The sequence below is a fragment of the Penicillium angulare genome, assembly GCF_028827245.1.
Source record: "Penicillium angulare strain IBT 27051 chromosome Unknown utg000001l_segment0_segment0, whole genome shotgun sequence".
NCBI lineage: Eukaryota > Fungi > Ascomycota > Eurotiomycetes > Eurotiales > Aspergillaceae > Penicillium > Penicillium angulare.
This window is the reverse complement of record NW_026623160.1, coordinates 2,250,484-2,270,904: the sequence shown is the minus strand read 5'-3', so window position 1 is coordinate 2,270,904 and position 20,421 is coordinate 2,250,484. Positions and strand designations below refer to the sequence as shown.

Here is a 20,421-nt window from a genome sequence, read left to right as displayed (position 1 = left end):
ACCAAAGGCATCCATATAGCTAGGGTTTCAGACTTTGTTCGGATGAAAGCCCCTTGGGAATAAAAATCAAGCATCATGGAAATCACACATGAAATGACTGCGGTCGACAATGTACCACAGAAGAGCCCTTTCGACACTCCAGAGGTAAATCGCCTGTCGTCGTGGAGCATTTCGATTGCCAGCATACTGATTGAGAGCACAGAAATCAGTGATGCTAGGAGGAATATTTTGGTGTTTTGCGCCTTCAAACTCTGGGCGACAGTGCACATCCGCGGCTGAAAGCTCTTATCATTTGGGGTTGACATTGTTTCAGCTTGTCAGGTTATTGGCCACTTCCACAATCGATATGGTTGGATTGTGACTATGCTTGGGGACGCTTTGCAATAAGACTTTATATAATGATAGAGAACAATGGCTATGCTATGTTTCTATGGCGAGCAATGCATAAGTAAACTCCTCAAATTTTTGGTTGAAGAATGAAGATGAGTACTTTGCTAGCACTCGGTTGAATTGTACATTCGTTTCGAATGTTATGCGATCCCGCGCCATTGGAAAATCCACTCATTCTATGATCGCCATTTCCTGGGAACTCATAAACGACGCTGTAACTTCGCGTAATGTATCTCCATTAAAATGGTGTTATTATTCCATACAGGTAGCTGGGAAAGCCGATAGCGGTCCATAATTCCATCAATATCTTACAACTTGTTCAATCCTACAAGTTCATCATAAGAACTGTCCATGAAGCACTGGTCTCAGAATAGCATGCTCTGGATACCATCACCTTCTTCATCCACCAGATTCGATAATGTCGTATTGTCCACAATGAACAATTCTGAGGTCATCTCACAGTTCCCGTCATCTCAGAGATAAATATTGCAGGAGAATCTCCAACTTTTCAACGATTTATATATAATTATTCTTCGTCATCGCTCCAGTTGCCCGCGAATCAATGCTTCCATCATGCCGACCTGCTGGACTTCACTCTGTCAGGCCTGCCATACAGCATGCCGGAACCGTTTGTTAGTCTTTCGCCCGATCATTTCCGAAAGAGATGGAACACCTGCGGCCACTTGAAACCCGATACTTTATATGCATGAATGCTTAAGGAAGAAGTACAAATGAGCTAGAAGTTTAAACTCTGTGCCGGCTTCGCCAACTAAGTGCTATTGGCTGGATACCTGGTAGTCCCCCGGATTAAACCTCTTTACAAGATTCCACCGAGGTCCAGAGGACGCATCTGTATGAATGCCGTGTTGGGCCGAGCTATTTCACTGCTATGGGGAAAGTGTTGGACGGGGTTGTTCGCCACAGTCCAGAACCTTATCACACAGAGAGCTAATCACACAGAGAGCTACTAGTATTTTGCCTGACTCAGAGCTATAGGACTCGTTAACAGCGGAAGAAGAAAAAGAAACTCTGTGAATATGGCCTTTACCCAAACAGACCTGCCAGAATTGCGGTCACAACATGTACAAGTCGACTGAAGCTAAATTGTCTCAGCCCTCGGAGTCCAAAGACTCACGGATGCTTGATTTTGAGATTGAGCAATGAACTTCTATCATGAGTTTACCAGTAGCCCAGCACTGAAGCCACGAACATGGCGAACGCCCACATTCATTCTATTGCGCGTCCTTCTTTCATAGCATCAAGTATATACATTCGATCGCCAGGTACATACACTGAGCGTAATTTCACGCCATCATTCTTTCCTCCTTAGGGTTCAAATTATGTACAGTGCAGAGCAGCGTTGATGGGTGTTGGTGAATTTTGGTGGATAGATGTCCAGTTAAAATCGGAGAGTCTGGTGACTGTCTTGAAGATCGTCTCTTCTTACGATATCTACCATCGCGTGTGTTGTGCTGGTAGTGTCTCCTCAAAGTTGGTTACAGGTCATTGCCCAACATCAAAGATGGCGTGATTGAGAATCTTTCTCATCATGTAGCGAAAGTGGTCATTGGTGGCTGGCTTCTAGGTAGTAGTCGTAGCTGTCAAACAGGCCACTTCTAAGGTGCATGAAAATTACATTTATCAAAAAGACACTTGTGGAGCTATATTAAATGGTGGTCTAGACTGCTCTACACATCTAAAGCCAGTACCTACACATAGGATCTTCTGATCAAGGCTCTTTTGCCAGGAACGTAGGAGTTATTGTATAAAGCGGGAGCTGTTCTGTGATCCATAGCCGCAGACCCTTCTACATGAAGAATCCCCATTGGCACGGTCGATGATACTATCAAGTAATGGCTTTAGGAGAGTATTTACACCGGTCTTGAGTGGTAAAGACCTCATCATTGGCATCGATTCCGGGAAGGGAGTTGGGTTTCAATCTTACTGGAGGTGAGGTAGCCATCAAGCCCTTTCGGGAAATGCATTCGAGCTCTCGTCTACATGTGAGTACCTTTTCGTGTGAATTGAACAGAATCTTCTCATTAACTGGCTGACACGATAAAAAGAGGAGCTGGACTGCACATCATCCAGCTGCACGTCTATGATAACCCTGCTGAAAGGCCTAAGAAGCACCTATAGCGAAAAGTACATGGCAACGCTAAATCACTGTACTTACTCGTGATTTTAGGTCAATTTTGAAATTACAAGTAGTATCCATTCCATTCTCGGTTAAAAGCGACCATGGTTCAGTCGTAGAGCGGACCGCTTTTTGCGGGACGGAAAGCGGAAAACGCCAGATCTACCAATGGAAAGAAATGGGCGAGACGATTTTTCGAAGTAATTCCTCGCCCATTCAAATCAAGACAATGTCATTTCAAAAAAAAAAAAAAAAAGATAGAAAAAAAAAAAGAATTGGCCTACAGTTCAAGGCCCGCCGGTTCTGGTTGAGGTACGTTCGACGATTTAGAAGTCAACATGGCTGAAGCAAGTGCCGCCCATAGATCTGCGACGTGATTTGCACAACTGACCAAGGCCAAGTTTGGGTACCCAAATAATCGACCCCAAGGTTCTGGTGAGTTTGTGGCGCATAGCTCTACCCATGGATGCAGTTCTTGAACCGGTGGATAATAAGGGGAAAGTGTGGAAATGGCCGTCCTGAAGAAGGCGTACGAAATCGATCCATGTAAATAAATGTAAACAATGACCTTGTCCTCTTCGCCCTTCTCGCCCGTAAAGTCTTCATTTTCTACAAAACCTCACCTCCTCTCTGTTCTGTGGTCCTACAACCGGTGATAGAGCGCTACAATTGCGAGAACTACGAAATGGTGGTCCAGAGGAATACTCGCAGACCCAGAGGGACAGGAGCTCCCTCCTCGCAGACCACACGGCCTCCGCCTACAGGTACAGCGGGGGTTCAATCCACCGTACGGCGGCCACCGCCACGTCAAACAGCGGTATGTCTTCCTAAGCCATAGTCTGACCGACGACCGAGGCAGCTGCTCATACAATCACTTCAACAGGCAACAGCGAACCGGCGATACCCGCCGGCTGCGGACAGCTCTCGAGGCCTGGATGATGACTTCAATCTCGTGCATGCGCACTGTCGAGTAGCGATCAACAATGCCGAAGTGCATAACCGACAGCTCACAAACCGCCTCAACGAGCAACAGCGTGAGATCGCTGCTAGCAATCAGCGACTCAGCAGGGAGAAGGCACAGACCAACGCCAAACTTCGCCAGTTATCCTTGGAGAAGCAAAAGGCCCTAGAGGAGGTGGATCGCTTGAAAAGAGAAATCATTGAACTGAATAACAGGCTTGATACGGCTTTCAATGATAGCCATAGTATGATGTCTCGCACGGAAGTGCAGGACATTCTAAATGAAATCCATGCCTCGGCTGAAGTATTTATGAAATCGTTGACAACGAGAATGAGCGACAATGAGAATGTTCAGCTATCTGGACAGCTGCCTGCATTTGATGCTGTCCAAGATCCATGGACAAACCAATATGGGCCGTTTGAGATGCTGCACGACTCCGTTGGGACCGAGATTCTGGACCCCGGTCCTCTAGCAGACCACGAGGGACTAGCGCCGCTGGATTCTCACTACGATTTTCCGGACATCGATATCGTCGGCGCAGCACAAAATTGAATAGTAAGCGAAAAGTCCTTCTAGGTGGCTGGTTAAGACCCAACCAACGCTCGACGTATAGTACGGGGTCTTCGCTACCCGATAAGTTCCTGGGGAGAGCAGACGATTGGCTTTGTTCTGTTAGTGCAATGTCTCGGTTTTTGGTCGGATCCGATTGCAAGTCTAGAAAAAGAAAATACCTCGTCGATCAAGCATCAATACAGATGTGTTGCATTTTTCCTGGCCTGGAAAGATGAAACCTGTTTACAATTAGTGGCAAATCAATCTCACATTTCTATGTGCTCCACGGCATCAGTCTTTTAGTCTTTTTACGGCCTCACCAGACCCATAGATAGAGCTTTTTGGAATACGTCGTAATTTTTCAGAGCCTAATGACAACGCCATTCAACTCATCTAGCATCAAAGGCTCGATAGGAGCAGGGATACTGATATCAACATAGAGTGTCTTTCGCCACACCGAGGTGGATCGTGCCGGAGTGTCAAGTCTTGGCCGACCGAAAAACTCTGGTGATCATTGTGGGGACGACGGACAAACAGCTTGGGGCTACCAGAGAATCCTGCCTTTTTCATTATTATTATTATTATTATTATTATTATTATTATTATTATTATACAGTATTGTGGCCCAGTAACATTAATCTTCACACTTGCGCCCTTTCTCAATCGTATTGTCGTCGATCACTGTACCTTTGTGGGTCTAGATTTTTGCTATATTAACTACGAGATCAATTTCCATCCATGGTAGCCTGAAAGAAACTGTGGGGGTTTCTCGATTATTGATTCTAGAACTATGCCATGTGCAATTGTCGACCCCGGGGAGGAAGCCAAGCCGCGGGAGTGTGATGAGATTAGCTTTAGCATTCCAAAAACAGAACGACCGACGGGTTCCGTTAAGGATGGATCCTCGCAACTTTGAGCTGCATGAACAAAAAAGGACACAATGCTCTAGCAGCTGGATAATGCGCTAGAGTATTGGGGAAAAGCCACTTCTCGCTAAATACTTCATCACCTTCCTTGTCTCATGTGGTAACATTCTCTTCGTCATTCTCTTCCTTATTCTCTGTCCTGGGCATCTGTCCTGCGCGCACCGCAAGGTAAGGCCTACCAAGCGCCCCATGCGTACCATGGATATACCAATGCCTGCAGGAAAACTTCCATGGATTTCGATTGACCGAACTCACCGGGGCCGCATTCTCGACAGCGTCCATTCGCGAAAACAGTTGAGACACTGGGTCCTTTATTCAAGAGCATCGTTCGGTATACAAATATCTGCTGGTCGGCCTTCTAGAGTGAGATAGAGGAAAGCTGCTTGTCACCAAAATTGTTTTCGTCACAGTCCAATTTTCATTATGGGCTGCACTCCAAGGATCACAAAACAAGGAGGATTTTCCAGCTTCGAGGGCAGACTGAAACGTGCGTTCTCTTCGTCGAGCTCGGCATTTAATGAGTCGCACAGCTCAGCCAGTTCCATTACGGGAGACACCACAGAAGACGAGACGCATCCTGAGAACGTGGAGTCTCTGCAAAGGGACGGAAAAGCAGGCGTTAAACGGCGACGTACTTCAGATGAAGGTGTTAGCCTGCATAGCGATCCCGAAAGAATAGAGATCGCCGACCTGCCCGATGAACTTGAGATCCGTGGCACGATGGTCCTGGAATGCCTCGCAGAGTGAGTATCGAAGCATGTGCGATGTGGAACAAAATACAGTATATGCTAACCTACTTCCAGTCTAGACACCCGCGTAAAGTTAGTGAGACTATTCTCTCAGGCAAGCAATACAGTACCTGCTAATTCCCTTCCAGTCGCATTCAACACTCGATGAGTGATCAAACAGATCTGGATGAAATAGTTGACCTCGAGAACGTCATCGTCCGGCTGTCCGCCATTGAGTCGACCATGCGGAGGATGACAGAAGGAAGCAGAGAGAGCTAGAACCAGCCTTGGCGGAGAGCAATCAATTCTGCTATACGCAAACATGAACAATAAGTACAATCAGAGCCTACAAATTGTTTTACTGTACTGGAATATTTTTGCCTTTATCCATGTTTCCTGTGCTACTGTGACCAAATAGACGGTTATTCGCTTAAATCAACCGTGCGCAGAGTGGCAAATATATCTAATTTGATACCCTCAATACAGGGCTGCTGGAGAAAAAATAAAACCATATTGTAAACTAAGTTCCAGCTTAAAGGATGGCCCAGGTCGGTGTAGAGCATTCAATTTTCGCCGTCCGAGCGGGTCGCTCCACTTATCACCTCCAGCTCTCCACCGCTTCAAACTGCAATACTGGGATGCAGCTCTTGTCTATCTTGTCCGAATCGGAGTAATACTGTGGATTTCGGGCCGTGATAAAATTTTCATCACATCAGCTCGCTCTCTCCAATTAGCTCACGGCCAATCTCGGGGTTTCTCGAGGCTGAGATGAGACCCCACTGATCGACATTTCCATCAAGATTCTGCACAGGAAGTAAGTTCATGATCTCCACTCCGTGATCCGATCGGCAGCACTATTGAATTTCTCGAACATGATAAAAAGGCCCACCCAACGAAGGACTTCAGCCCATCAATCATGTGATCTCCTTATCCAACCCCCTTGAATTGATGGAAAGTTGAAGTGGGAGTGATCGGTGCGTTGCTGATATTGTTTTGAGTTTTCAGAATATCACATTTGTGCTGGCTAAATCCTGACTAGAAGAGTGACGTCAACTCTTCCTTACTTATAACTTTTAGCCTCTTACTTTACCCAGGTGTTAGGCAGCAAGAAGGCTGTGTTTGCAGATCTTCCTGTAGATCTTCTCCTTCAAGCCAATTATGACGTAGTCATGAATGCTGGAGTGAAATCACTGCTTTATGTTAAGTAACTTAAGTTAACTTATTGGCTTCGCGCTTACATCACGCCACGTATTGCGCATATATAAAGAGCACCTTTTTCGCACGTCTGCGAGCAATTGTTCAGGTAGAGTGCCGATTTGATGACCAATTTCGAACACTCGCTCCTTTTCGTCTACTGTTACCCCCAATACATCAAACTTCCACAAAGATGAAATTCTCTCTCGCGGCAGGTTCTCTAGCATGGCTGTTTGGTCTGGTCTCTGCCTCACAATACGCGATATTCCATCAAGATGGAGATGCCACACTTGCTTCACAGCCCAATCACACCCTGATATTTACACACTCAGTGGAAAGACAGTCATGGATTCTTGAACAGTTCGAGGAAGGAATCAACATAGGAAATGCTGGAAATGGGCTTTATGTTAAATGTGGCCTCCAAAGTGGAGCGTCCTGCGAAGCTGCCGACACACCAACTACATTTGATTTGTCACCGCAGGGTGATAACTCCTATACCGTGAATGTCCTACACGGGGATCTGCTTTGGACTGTGAAGAATGATGTGTTGTACCTAGAGCTAGCAGATGGAAGCGATTCGCAGAGATTCATTTTGTCAAAAACCTCTGGTATCGTCTATGCCACTTTTCCCATTTCCAGGCTTCTTCCCAGCGCATTGCTAACAACTTGGTACACTAGATTAAATCCACCGATCACTGCACCAATAACGATCGCGTACGTTTTCGATTGGGCTGTGGTTCTTTAGATCGTTCTATACAAAGGACCAATACGTCAAACTTGCTAGGATTGTGTTCGAAACTGTTGATATAAAAATCATTATTTAGGAACCTGTTGGTCATCAAGAACTGGCATAGACCAGATCTAGAAAGAGAGAGTAGTTAAAGTATGTTCCGTCCTAGTAGGACTTTTAGAGCGGTCTATGTGGCCAAAGGAGAAGTGGGCAAGAGATCCAAGTTACTTATTCTTTGGTTGCAAATTGGATAGGACGGGCATTATCTTGGCCCCGAATCACAACTTTATGCCTTGATTTACGCAGTCGCATGGACGAGATCCCCGTAGTATGATACTAGACGAAACTCCGTACAAACAGCCTGTTCATTTCAAGAAAGAAAACACCACTCTATCATCATTCGAGTGTCAGTCGTAATAAATCCAGATAACTGAACCTATTGCACACATTTATCTTCAATGCTATTGGGATTGCCGGCATTCCTTGGATTCAGTCTGCCCGTGTAAGCTTGAGTGTCTCGCCTACCTGCTTCTAAATATGTCTCTACAGTAATACTCCATTAAGCTACTATGTCGAATTGACAGATACTGGTATGTGCTAGTCATAAGGGAACCAATTGAGATGATTGATTGATTAAGATCACATCTGATTACCAGACAAATAGTGGGTGGATCGAGTACACGCTGAATAATCATGTCCCGAAGGGTGCTAGCGGTATTTGGCCGCTCTCACAGTTCGACACACCCCCCCAGCGTGCACTCGTGTCTTGCTAGTATCTCTCACGAGTCGATAATTGCTCTCTGCAATATGACTTTCTGCAGTAGGCTCTCTGCCACTTCACATAACGAGGTCTAATTCACCTGATATTGCCGCGAACTGCGCTGAATCTCTCTGATCCATAAGCTTCTGTATAGCCCCCTGGTCCTGCGGGCTCATCTGCTTCGTGAACTCAGGAATTCGCCTTTCTACTCCTTCTCTAGGTATCCAGCCTTCGGGCCTCAACTCTCTGTTGATATAGAATCACTGGCTATAGTGGTGCTGGGCGTTTCCGCATGGGCAGCGTGTCTGGTAGGTGTATTCGTCTGAAGCTACTCTCTGTAGCTGATCGTTGGAAGCTACTCTCTGTAGCGGGTACGTCATCCGTCGTGTCCTGTAAGCTGAAGCAACCTCTTGGAAGGTTACCTTCTGCGTAAGGATCTTATCCATCCAGCTCGATGCGAAGATGTCATCAATCGGCTGTACGGCGCGGAGGAAATCTCGAATTGCGTAGTTAACGCCGTGTGCGATATCAGGTACATCCGCAGCAAGGCCTTCCTCATAGAGATTCTTCCACTCAGTGAGCCAGTGATTGATATCAACATTATTCGCCGGTTGTTTGATCATGGCTCTCCACGCGGCTCGAAGCTCTTCGGTCCGTGTCTCTGGCTTTGGCTTGAATTCACGAGCTAACCTGACTAGCTTCTGATACGGCGAGACTTCGTCGACGGTGAGATAGTGATACTCGGACGCGAGGGAGCGCGTGATAAGGCTGTTCATGCGTGCCATCACCTTTAGTAGGCGCACTCGCTGAGCCTCACGCCTATCATGCGCTTGAATACGTCGAGTCCACTGGGTGTATTCCTTCTCTGTGAGGTCAAACTCGTCTTCCACATCTTCTCGAATAGTGCTTGGCTTAGGCTCTTCAGCTGCCTCTGGTACCTGTCGAACTTTCTCTTCAGGAAGATCTGGATTCAGGTAGTTCCAAACATCCTCTGCGAGAGCTGCTGACCGCATATGGCCTATCCAGACTCTCCATTGACCTTCTGACCGCAGCCGTTGGTCCTGAGGCACTGCCCTCAGTTCTTCTGAATATATGCCTTTCGACATCCTTAGACTGCTTTCCCTACTATATCCTTTCGTGCTGTGCGCAAATGGTGGGCGGCAACGCTCTCATGTGCCGTTCAGGGGTACCCGGGCGCTTCGGCAGTTCGTACGCTGCTGAGATACAGAGCAGAGCGGTCTGATGTATCTCAATAACTTTTGCAGCGGGCAACCGGGCTCATAACTGTCGAATTGACAGATACTGGTATGTGCTAGTCATAGGGGAACCAATTGAGATGATTGATTGATTAACTCCAGACTGGAACTTGGATTGCCGTCATCTCTGCACCATATCGATCGTATCCCATAACTGGCTAAGGGATGCCCGCAACTCATCGTGCACACGATATAGGGTAGGCTGAACTGCAGCCCAGGAAATACAGCCATCGCCAGAGTCACGGGAACGGTTCAACAGCTGCTTAAGCTGACGAACCTCGGTTTCGAGGATGAGCTTCTCAGCCAAAGCCTTTTGTCTTTCAACAACGGTTTGTCGCAGCTTCGATGCTTTCTTGCGGTTCTCATTCCGGAGTCGTTGTATCAATTTACGATCCTCGTGCATCTGCTCGTCCCGCTCCTTAATGGCCTTTTCGAACTCATCATCAAACTGACGTGCCACTTCCAAACATCTTCGATGGATCTTTCGAGCGATCTTCTTCTTGCGTGATTTGATGACGCGGGGCTCCTGAGATATCTTCAGTGATAAAAGGAGTGTTACGTCACGCGAAGAGATCATGAATTCGCAAATGCTTTATGTTGTGACTTTCAAAAGAAAGAAACGGGGGCAATGAACATACTGGCTCTTGACAAGTTGTCACAGTTTTGATGGCAGCACTGTCCGTATCGGTAGGAACAATTGGGGAAGTGGCCTTGGGTTCTCCAGCGGGGAGCTCCTGTTGTTCAGCAGCGTCGGCCGTTTGACTATGGATGATATTCAACAAATCCGGCTTCATGTTGATCTTCGTTCCACAACACTCAAGATGGTCAAAAAAATCGGAAAGCTGGAGGCAATGGGAAAGCAATTTGTCTCTCCGGTGAAGAATGGAGATTGTAAAGCTCTTAGCGGAAAAGAGACGAAAGTCTAGAGCAACACAAAGCCGTTAGTTCGCCTGAAGCTTCCACCAATGTGCAAGAAGTCAGGGGTCCACTGAGCCATGGTTTTGTTGAACTTTGATAAGTTGTCAAGCACAGAAGTGTAGCGGAAACCGTCAGAGTCTATAAATATAAGGAAACATTATGGCAGATAGCTGGTCAGAAGCCTTAAACCTTATAACAGGGGACGACTTCGAGCATTCACACCATCTTAATTTGTGAATGTTGGTATGGAAGCACACATCGTCAGCAGGCTGATTCAAGTAGAGCAACAAGGCTTGACCCACAATCAAATGGCCGCAGGATTGATATTCGTGGGTCTACAGCTACATGATGATTGGTCAGTCTAGAGGTTTGCCGCCGGTATTGCCATCATTCTGTACTGTACTGTATCCATGCATACGCAGGATCTCTGGTTGAACCAAAAACAAGTATTTGGAATCCTTAACACCCCTTGCAGATCAACACCACAGCCCGTGGACAGATAATGAGCCCTGCAGACAAATAGTAATATCGGGTAGAAGCAGAAAGTGAGACTGAAGCCCAACTACAGCCCAAGTTACAGTATCGGTTCTACGGTGAATCACAACTCAGGAGCCCCTCCGACACTAAATATCGATGTTGACCGTGATACATCGTAAGTACCCCAGGACGAGACTGCCGGAGATAACGTGGAACACATGCCACAGCCGATCTTTGTCCAAGAGTGGCGCGGATTAGCGCCGGGATCGACATGGAGGAACACATTCTGGAATCCGACCGTGGATGGAGCAAGGTACCTGGCGTCGTCATCCCCCCAGAAACCATGAAATCATGAATATTCCTCTCCTGAGCTCTCGTATACCAGCGAATAGAACTGTCTGATTCTCGCTGTATTTTATTGATGTACGTGTGAGCTTAGATCCGCCCGGTACGTTTGATGGCCCTAATGGGGCCCCACACAGTCTACACAGTCTACACATAGTTGGGTATGGGACAGCACCACGCTCCGCCATTTCTCTAAACCAGATAGACAATGAAAAATTCTGCTTCGGGCTCACTGCATTTGACTTTCGAGTGTGGTCTGTGAATTGGACCGAATTCTTTCGCCTGTTTCCTGACTTTGCGCACGAGTGTTTGTTTCCCGGGAAAATTTACTTGCTTCGAGAAATCTAAACTGCATTTGAAATCCATTTTCAAACTCGCTTTGTATGATGCCTCCAAAATCTTGCACATTTAAAGCTAGGCTCCAACCAATCGCAATTCCAGAGACAGTGGTTGTTTTCAAGTGCGAAACACCTGGTCATTTTGCGTTGTGTCTCACAGAAACTGCACTCTTCCTACCACGGATAGCCTTGACTTGACCCTCCAGGGCGGCTACTGTGGATTCCAACTCCCCAACTTTGTTGAAGCTCTTAGCCAAAGCCTCCATATCTTTCTGTGTCGTTTCATTCCAGAGATCCTGTTTTCGACACTGCTCTTCCATCATCCTGTCAGAAGAATGTCAGTATTCGCAACCAATGCCGATTGGCTGTGAAATTAAGAAAGTAAGCAAATAATCGCATGACCAAGTGTCGCTTACTGCATTCGAACATCTAAGCTATCATAACATCAGCTGGGACCACAACGAATAATTTACAGGACGACGACCAACCTCTTTAGAGTAGCAAATGTATCCAAGAGCTCTCTCGGTATATTCGGTATCAGCTCTTGGCGGGTCTTCACATACTCCTCTCTCTCCAAAGAAGCATGCCTGGCTAGGCCACTCTCTTCAGAAAGACCGCACTGGTCTTCATATCTCATCTCAACGTTCGTCCCCTGTTGTGGCTCTTCAATATCGTGCTCGAAAGGACAGTCTTCTTGCTCGGAGGTAACTTCAGACAACGGAATGCTGTAGACCGAGCTCCGCTGTCGAATGGTTGGCTTGAACATCCGGCGCCATTCTGCGGAGAAATTGGTGGGTGTGAAAACCTGTTCGTATTCTGAGGAATCCATGGCAGGCCTCCTGAATAGGCTGGACCAAAAAGGCGAAGGAGATCAGTCAGCTCTCTCTGCGCAGATAATGATCTAGTAATATAATCCATAGAAACATTGACAGGAGTGATGTTATTGAACAGAGTTCCGATGTCCAGGTACAAAAGAATAGCCAGGCGAAATTGACTTTAGAAAGGGAACCACCCATGTAAGGTCATCCACAGCGGGTACATAATGTATGCGACGGGAATATGGTACCAATGTGGAATGAAACCAGAGGAGTAAACGGAGCCTGTAAAATCAGATCCATGGTTTAGGTATACCCGCAATAAATACGACGGTGACATACCGGTGTCAATCGCCCAGAGGAAAGAAGCTTAATTTCGTTAAGCCTGTTCTTTCTCAGCTGCATTGACGAATCCCCCGCTCTGTTTCTTCCCTTCTTCAAACCTCCCATTGAATGTGCTGGGTGTATTCTTAACTTGTGGGATGAGGCCACTATGTCGTTGGCCTGAGTATTGCTATGAAAGGTACAATTGCGAAGCACTGTATTTTTACTCCACCTAATTAAGTCCTACGCCGAATTCCACTCCGGCGGCTGAGGGACTGTGGTTGAGACCTGCGGGAAGCCAAAATCGAATGGCCCACGCGCAGCTTTGAATGTTGTTAGTTCCTCCTCCCCACTTGATTCTTTTACTCTCCTCGACTCCCTCCCGCTTTTGAGGAGTAGAGTATGCAGCGTATAAAACCAGAACAAATTATGGAATCCAGGGACACGTCTCTAAGGGGTTCGAGACCGACCGATATCTCTTACGTAATTCTTGAAAGACGTTCGGAAAGCAATATGAGACTACCCTATTATTCTGTTAGGGACCGCTTAGAGTCCGTAGGACAAAGTTTTAACCTTCCCTATCGGAAATCACCCCCTCAATGAGTTTGCCACTTGCGTCAACGATGTGACCTGGTAAACAATCAAGGTCTGCCTATTATATTCGGGACTCTTATTTAATGTTCTCATATCATATGAGGCCAATAGCCCGAAGACGTCGACCCAGGCGACCCCAAGACCTGATGTTGCTGAGCAAAGATTACGCTGGCAAGAAATAAGATAAAAGTGCAGGTACTAAAAAAGATAACCCTTGGTCAAGATGTTCGCAGGTCAATTCGCCTTTTCGCTCTGCGTAACGCATTCAAATCACGGTTAATACGGTCATCCAGCAAGCACTGTTTAGAAAGACCGTCTTGGAGTTTAAACATGTACAATGTATTTATCCACCACGCCCACTTAGCATAGGTACATACCACATGGCCAAAGAGGGCAAAGAAAATAATATCCGGTGACGAAAGATTGGCTAATGAGGTATATTTCAGAAAAGGCTTCAATGCAACGTATTCAAGGCGTTTGACGATTCTGAATGGTTTAAAATCACACTTCCGCACAGTAGTTGAGACACTACAGTAAAGATAGAGTCGTGGATAGGACATTAAACCATCGACCGGTTTTGTATATCGCCACTTCTAGTCATCTCATGAAAAGAATTGGACATCGTTCCTTGGTGTTCTCGAATCCAAAACTTTTTAAAATAAACAATCCCGTGTTGAATTTCGACTATCATGGATTTTCGTGTGGATCGTGCAAAGTATTTGCAAGGAATTACTAGCGGGCGCATTGAGTGTCCTTTTGTTTGGCTAATTCGGGAATAAGCCAAGAAAATGAACATATCCTGAATGGTCTTTAATAGGCGGTATTGTCTTCTCGGGATTTATTAGGACCGACCATGAATGTATTCTACAGGAAAAATCGTCAAGGAAAACAACATACTCAGCTGTCAGGCCTTTGGCGGTGATCTGGAATCACCACACATCTCACGGTATGCTCACCCACCGTGAGGCAACACTTGCACAACTTCCTCGACCTATGTCTTGCAATTGCTGTTCAGAATACGGCAGCAGCTATTTAGAAGTCTGGTCTCAGTGCAATATTGGAGACTTATGCCGACCCACCTCTTGCAAGCGGGACTGGATGTTCTTCGAACTACCATTATCCAACACGCTTCTAGACAAATGATTGGATCTCCACAGACCGTCAGCCCCAGCGAGATCTACTTTGAGCCTCCCGAGTTTCTATCAATGAGTGACGCTCGCCCGATGAGCCAAATGTCCGATGCCGAATTGTTGCATAAAGCGCCATCCATGATCTCCAGTGATAGCAAAGAGTACAGCGTACAAGGCTCTACGGGTACCTTCGTTCATGACGGGCTTTGTCAGACCGTACGCACATATATTCCGCGCAGTGATACCTTTGAGAAGTTCGTGAATAATTCTTTCTCTTCAACCAAAAGATTGGTCAATAGGTGCCCAGTTGCCCGTTGTCAGAAAAGTTTCAAGCGCCGAGAACATCTAAAGCGCTATATGGGGACTCACATCTAGGAAAAACCGCATGCATGCTGGGTTCCTGAATGCTCTTGTGTATTCTCGCGCCTGGATAATCTCAAGACACATTACAAAAACTCGCATAGAAAGCGAAACGGACGAAGTCGGTACGTAGCTACTCTCGATGAAATAAGTCCTTACTATGATCCGGAGTTTCGAGGAGAGTTGACCAGTCATTGTTGTCCCGTATACGTCGGACAAGGGAAACAATGAGATGAAATATAGACATCTCCAGGGTCTAAGCGATTTTAAGTCTAATACAATATGTATCTTTGATACATATGGCTTTCTTATATCAACTTTTTCTATCTCGGCTAGGCTATTGAGCCATAATATAGATGGTCGAATATTCTTTCCGGGCTTCATTCGTTTTCCTGCTACACTATCAAACTCTCAAGGTCTTGGGGTTTCTAGAATCCACAAGTATCAATCGGTGTATGCTTGTTAAACGCTCTGCGTGCGCTCTAGCTTCAAGTAAGTAGAGCCGGGGAGGGAGAAAGAGCGCACTGTCCCCAGAAGAATATGCGTCATTCAAATTAACATTGTTTGGTACCACAAGAAGATTCATTGCAGCGGGATCAGCATAAATCACAGCACAATGAAGCGCCGTTGGGCCTTTTGAGTCTTCTGTATTGAAATTAAACCGGTGATCTCGTAGAAGTGTGGCAAAGATTGCATTGCTGATATTCCAGTGCTTTATACAGTAACTCCTGTGTGTTAGAGCTGAAGCTGTTGGTATTAACGGATATGGTATTAACGGATAATGGCAGAGAAACTGTTTCACCGTGAAAACGTCGCCCACGGAGATCGCTATCGATATCGCGATTAGGTCGTTGGCCTCAGAATGATTGTCTCTAAGAAGTTCACCTTCCTCCCTCCGATCAACGCACTTAGTGTCTCGCATGCACGTCGTTTTGGTAATGGTAAAATGGAGTGTCTGTGGACTTGAATTAGGACATGCCCGAGGTCGCTAGAAATCCGCCAGTGAAAAGTGAGGATTCTGCTTCCTAAACGTGCAACCACAACAGGGAGTATTAGAGTACCTCTCGTGCTCTGTTTTCCAAATGTGAAAGACTGCATTTCTTAATAAAATTGAGTGCTTTGTGGCAGGCGTGATAGGCTTGGGAGTCATTGATGCAAATCAGAACGTAAGTCCCCATATTTATTTGTAATTTCAAAAGGTTCTGCTGGAACTGAAAGAACATAACCTCTTAAAGCAACTTGGAAATGGCAAAAACGATAATCAACGTATTTTTCCATGGCCTCCATGGCCTCCATGACCTCTATGGCCCAACACAGTATGTGAGAAGGCTCCTGGGACCCTTTCAAACGTTGCAAAAACCCACCGAGAGGGCTAGATTGATACTGTATTGACTATAGCGGCCATCTGTATTCATATCCACGTATCATGAGATCATGGATTGGTGGTTTTACCATTCAACTTGAGGTCCTCCATACAGTTAGCCCAGGAAGCGCAGAGTCTATCTAGATCTTTGAAAGACATTTCCAAGCTCCTAAATTTCGGAAGCGAGCTACCATCATCCGATATGTGGCTTTAAGTTCCGACGACTCACATGCGATCAAACATTCGAGAAAAGCTATGTGGCTCGCGACTTTTATACTTTCCTGTTTAGATCCAAGAAAAAATAGTTGTTGGAGTCTAGCGTCTAAGTGGGACGGTCTCATGTACCTTCCAAGAAAGGTCAAAATTAATAAGTCTGTAGTTCACTCTAGATACATACAGAATGCAGCACGAAGAATCAAAGAAGGATAGCTCCCTTGCGCTCAGGGGAGCCCAGACACACCACGTGGGTCCGCATACTCCGCATGCTTCATTTCCTCCCTCGACCTTGGGCTTCGGGGGGCTCTGAGGAGCAAACGACGCAGCTCGACGAGCTCCCAGGATACTAATGCGAAAAATAATGTATTCCTGGAAGCCAACAAGAGTATCTCCTAGAGTTCGCCGCCCCTGGACGACTACAAGCCCCGGTTACCCCTCCGTTTCATCATTGATGTTTTGTCAATTAGCAGCCCTATATAAACCTTCAGCTTGCCCGCCTCGAAGGACCTTGCATTGACCGTTTTGGAATCGTTTACCGGCCCAGCCAAAGAAACACAATGGGCTTGCTTAACCTACCAATCGAACTGCTTGGCCATATCACCAACTTCTTCACGAAAGCAGAGGCTATTAAGTTATCCACTGTCTGTCGCCAATTGTATCCACATCTCAGAAGAAACATGCTTCAACACTTACTGAGCGACGAAAAGCCACCCATATTCCGTGCAGTGCAATTTCATAAATTAGCAATGGCGAAGGTTTTATTAGATGATTGCGGAGCAGATATCAATGCTTCTTGGCACGGGTCAACTGCATTGATGCTAGCATGTGAGAATCGAGATTGGAAGGCTGTTGACTTTTTGCTGAGCGAAAGCACCATTGACATTACTTTACGCAATGAGAATGATGAGACAGCAATGGATATCGCTATCAGGAACGGTGCGAGCGCAATCGTCAAACGGTTTCTTACCATGGACTTGGATCTCCAGGACACAGGGCACAAGGTTCCATTTCCGCTAAGGCATGCCTTCGATAACGAACAATATTATATATTCCAATTAATACTATCGGATCCCCGCACGACTATGGATGAGAAAGCAAGACTCAACTTGAAACGAACATTTCACGCTGCTGTCAGAGACGGAGATTGTATCGCGGCCGAAATGATACTCTCCCTTGACACCGCTCAACTAGCTCTTGTCAGCCTTCAGGGGGAATATGCTCTACATGAGGTTGTTCAAAGCTACAGTCAGTTTTCCTCGTCGAGATTTGCACTTCAGATGGTTGCTTGCTTGCTCTCAAGTTGTCTTGATATTGATATCAATCACCAAGACCAAGATGGAAGGACCGCTCTGTGGCACGCAGTGAGCACAGATGATGAGAAGCTCGTTTCCTACTTGCTCCGCGTCGATGGCATTGACATATGCGACTGTGACACCTATGGCATATCTCCCCTAGCTCACGCAGCCGAGAAAGGCACTTACCGAGTTTTCAGACTTCTACTAAGCCAGCCTGGCATTAGTACCAATACACATGAGGCACATTGTGTACCTCCCTTATGGGCTGCTTGTCGTGCGGGCCAGACTCGAGCGGTGAAAGAGCTACTGAGCTACAAGTCCATTGACGCCAGCCAGCCGAGTTCAACTGGAACCACGCCGCTTCATGTGGCGCTGAGCTTCGGTCATGTGCAAATTGCGCATCTACTTCTCAACCATAAGCCAAGGCTCTCACTTCACCATGGAGCAGGAAATGGTCTGACTGCTTTGACGATCGCGTCGTCTCGGGATTTTCGCGAAATCGTGCTGAAATTGCTGCAGCATACAGATATTGAAATCGACGCCACTGACCACTGGGGCAGAACTGCACTTTGGTATGGTGCTGCTGGCGGAAATCTTGACATTGTGCAAGATTTGTGCGCGCACCCTCAGATTTCAAGAAATATCGCAGACCATGCAGGACACACGGCCCAAAGTATCGCAAGACAGCACGAGAACTTTGACGTCTCGGATTTTCTTGGCAAACTTGATTCCGGTGCGTCCAAATCGAAGGAACCACAATAACTAAGTAATGGTAACTATTGATCACGCTTCCAGTAGAAGATAGCTGATTTGTGAGGGATCTCATCGGCCGGCAATTCACAGCGGAGCTAGTCGTAGTACATACGATGAGATGCATTCAACACTTGGTACAAGTGCATGTTTGGACGGGAAATACCGTATTTTTATGTGATACTGCATTCTTAGAAAAGGGGAACTGAAAGCTGCACGTCTCTTCGAAATTTGTTTGCCTCGATCATTAGGATTCGCCAAGTTAATTGTTCTTCAAATCCAAATACATCGAAAGACTGTTCTTAAAACGGAATATATCTACCTCTCGTCTCAGTTGCTGCGCGAAGGTATGTTCCTCGTCTCATGTCAGATGGCCTTATATTTGTGGCGCGTCTTTTCTCGACACCCATTTCAAGTAAATAAACAGCCCATCTTTTCAACGGCATGAATATTCCCGCCTATTGCGAAGCGGCTTGTTAGAATGGCTAGCAATCAATCATACAAGAGTTACAGTGCAAGCACCTGTGAAAAAAAGACTTTGACATTCATCAGGACGCGAGCATTTCTTAAGCACTCATCTGGTGGACGGTACTCGGGAGCCAGGGCGTGATTCCTTTCCGGGGTGTATTTTTGGATTTGACAACTCCACGGTCATACTGCCATGCACTTAGAAATACATGATTGAACATAAATTACATACACGACAATTGAACAACGTATCGTTAGATGAAATTTCTTAGATTCGTTAGCAAAACGAGTAAAATTCTCTTGAAGCAAGTCTCCTGAAGGAATTTGTTGAAATGCCAACTTAAGTTCCATGTACTGTATGATACATGCTACTGCGATCAGATCTGCAGTGTCGTATAATTTAGTTGCAAAATGCGAAAACTCTAATGCAAAAATGTGCAGTTCTGGCAGTCCAAATCCTCATACAACCCCTTTAGCTTACTATCAACTAGCGGTTCTATGACGCTGAACGCCATTTGTGACCGGCTTTCAGAGATTCCCGTCCTCTACAGTGGCATTTCCATTAGTATTTGCGAGCCAGCACTTCCGATGCTGGCCTTTTTTACACCGCCTTCATATTACACTAATGGCTAGTTATATGAGATGTTTAATAACGAGGAGGCATAGGCACGGCTAGTAGATACAGCGCATAATATATGGGCGAAGCTTCCAATTAGTCATTTTTGTTAACCTACCGGAGGCTATGCTACATCGTGTAATTGGGGTTATTAAACACGAAGGTTGGCATTCTGGTCATTAGATGAGTAGATCCGAAGCTCCATTAGGAAAAAAGGGGCCTCTGATTTCTTAGAGTACTGGGGTGCTAGTACTGATTATATGTCAGTGTAAATTAAAGATTTAGCTAATTCTTACAGAGAGAGTTCAATATATCATCGTCCCTCAGCCTTTCCCACTGCATCCCCACACATTTAAAATTGACAATACCGAGATCGCCATTTCGGAAAAGCTGTGTCGTAACGCGTAGTAACTTAGCTTCGTGACCCCTTTTCAACAGGTCATCAAGATGGCCAGTCACTTAGGAATAACCAACATATCAATTCGCTCTTTGAGGCCATGCGTATCACAATTATGATCAAGTATAATTTCGATCGGTGTCGTGTATTGAAGACTGAACTGAGTTCTTTGGATCGTAAAAGATTGTCCGGAATCTATTGAAGCTTTAAGCATCTTGACTCCAGAATATCAATTCTCATACTTACATGCGACTTAAGATAAACGCTATCACACTTGCTGGGTAAACAATACATAACCATGACCGTTGCCAAGAAGTGCGAGTAAGAGAGCACCAAACAGCACTAGAAACATTCCGATACCTCTCGTAAGAATGTAGAAAT

The 20,421-nt window shown here is 46.0% G+C and overlaps 7 protein-coding genes across 7 annotated transcripts; 4 read left to right on the top strand and 3 right to left on the bottom strand.

Annotated features, from left to right (window-relative positions):
* Window positions 1-3,212: 3,212 nt before the first annotated feature.
* Window positions 3,213-4,040, top strand: N7478_000794 (uncharacterized protein; the record flags this gene model as incomplete). The annotated part of the gene is made up of 2 exons (XM_056917009.1): window positions 3,213-3,344; window positions 3,411-4,040. 2 exons carry the CDS (start codon window positions 3,213-3,215, stop codon window positions 4,038-4,040), a joined length of 762 nt encoding a protein of 253 aa, XP_056784889.1.
* Window positions 4,041-5,389: 1,349 nt separating this feature from the next.
* On the top strand, window positions 5,390-5,973 carry N7478_000793 (uncharacterized protein; the record flags this gene model as incomplete). The annotated part of the gene is made up of 3 exons (XM_056917008.1): window positions 5,390-5,709; window positions 5,770-5,787; window positions 5,844-5,973. 3 exons carry the CDS (start codon window positions 5,390-5,392, stop codon window positions 5,971-5,973), a joined length of 468 nt encoding a protein of 155 aa, XP_056784888.1.
* A 1,108-nt stretch (window positions 5,974-7,081) lies between these two features.
* Window positions 7,082-7,742, top strand: N7478_000792 (uncharacterized protein; the record flags this gene model as incomplete). Its single annotated transcript, XM_056917007.1, has 2 exons — window positions 7,082-7,501; window positions 7,713-7,742. 2 exons carry the CDS (start codon window positions 7,082-7,084, stop codon window positions 7,740-7,742), a joined length of 450 nt encoding a protein of 149 aa, XP_056784887.1.
* An 896-nt stretch (window positions 7,743-8,638) lies between these two features.
* N7478_000791 (uncharacterized protein) lies at window positions 8,639-9,484 on the bottom strand (the record flags this gene model as incomplete). Its single annotated transcript, XM_056917006.1, has 1 exon — window positions 8,639-9,484. One exon carries the CDS (start codon window positions 9,482-9,484, stop codon window positions 8,639-8,641), a length of 846 nt encoding a protein of 281 aa, XP_056784886.1.
* A 271-nt stretch (window positions 9,485-9,755) lies between these two features.
* On the bottom strand, window positions 9,756-10,428 carry N7478_000790 (uncharacterized protein; the record flags this gene model as incomplete). The annotated part of the gene is made up of 2 exons (XM_056917005.1): window positions 9,756-10,160; window positions 10,273-10,428. 2 exons carry the CDS (start codon window positions 10,426-10,428, stop codon window positions 9,756-9,758), a joined length of 561 nt encoding a protein of 186 aa, XP_056784885.1.
* A 1,421-nt stretch (window positions 10,429-11,849) lies between these two features.
* Window positions 11,850-12,541, bottom strand: N7478_000789 (uncharacterized protein; the record flags this gene model as incomplete). The annotated part of the gene is made up of 3 exons (XM_056917004.1): window positions 11,850-12,036; window positions 12,129-12,146; window positions 12,201-12,541. 3 exons carry the CDS (start codon window positions 12,539-12,541, stop codon window positions 11,850-11,852), a joined length of 546 nt encoding a protein of 181 aa, XP_056784884.1.
* A 4,719-nt stretch (window positions 12,542-17,260) lies between these two features.
* N7478_000788 (uncharacterized protein) lies at window positions 17,261-18,571 on the top strand (the record flags this gene model as incomplete). Its single annotated transcript, XM_056917003.1, has 2 exons — window positions 17,261-17,759; window positions 18,258-18,571. The coding sequence occupies 2 exons, from the start codon at window positions 17,261-17,263 to the stop codon at window positions 18,569-18,571; spliced, it is 813 nt and encodes a 270-aa protein (XP_056784883.1).
* Between the last annotated feature and the right edge of the window lie 1,850 nt (window positions 18,572-20,421).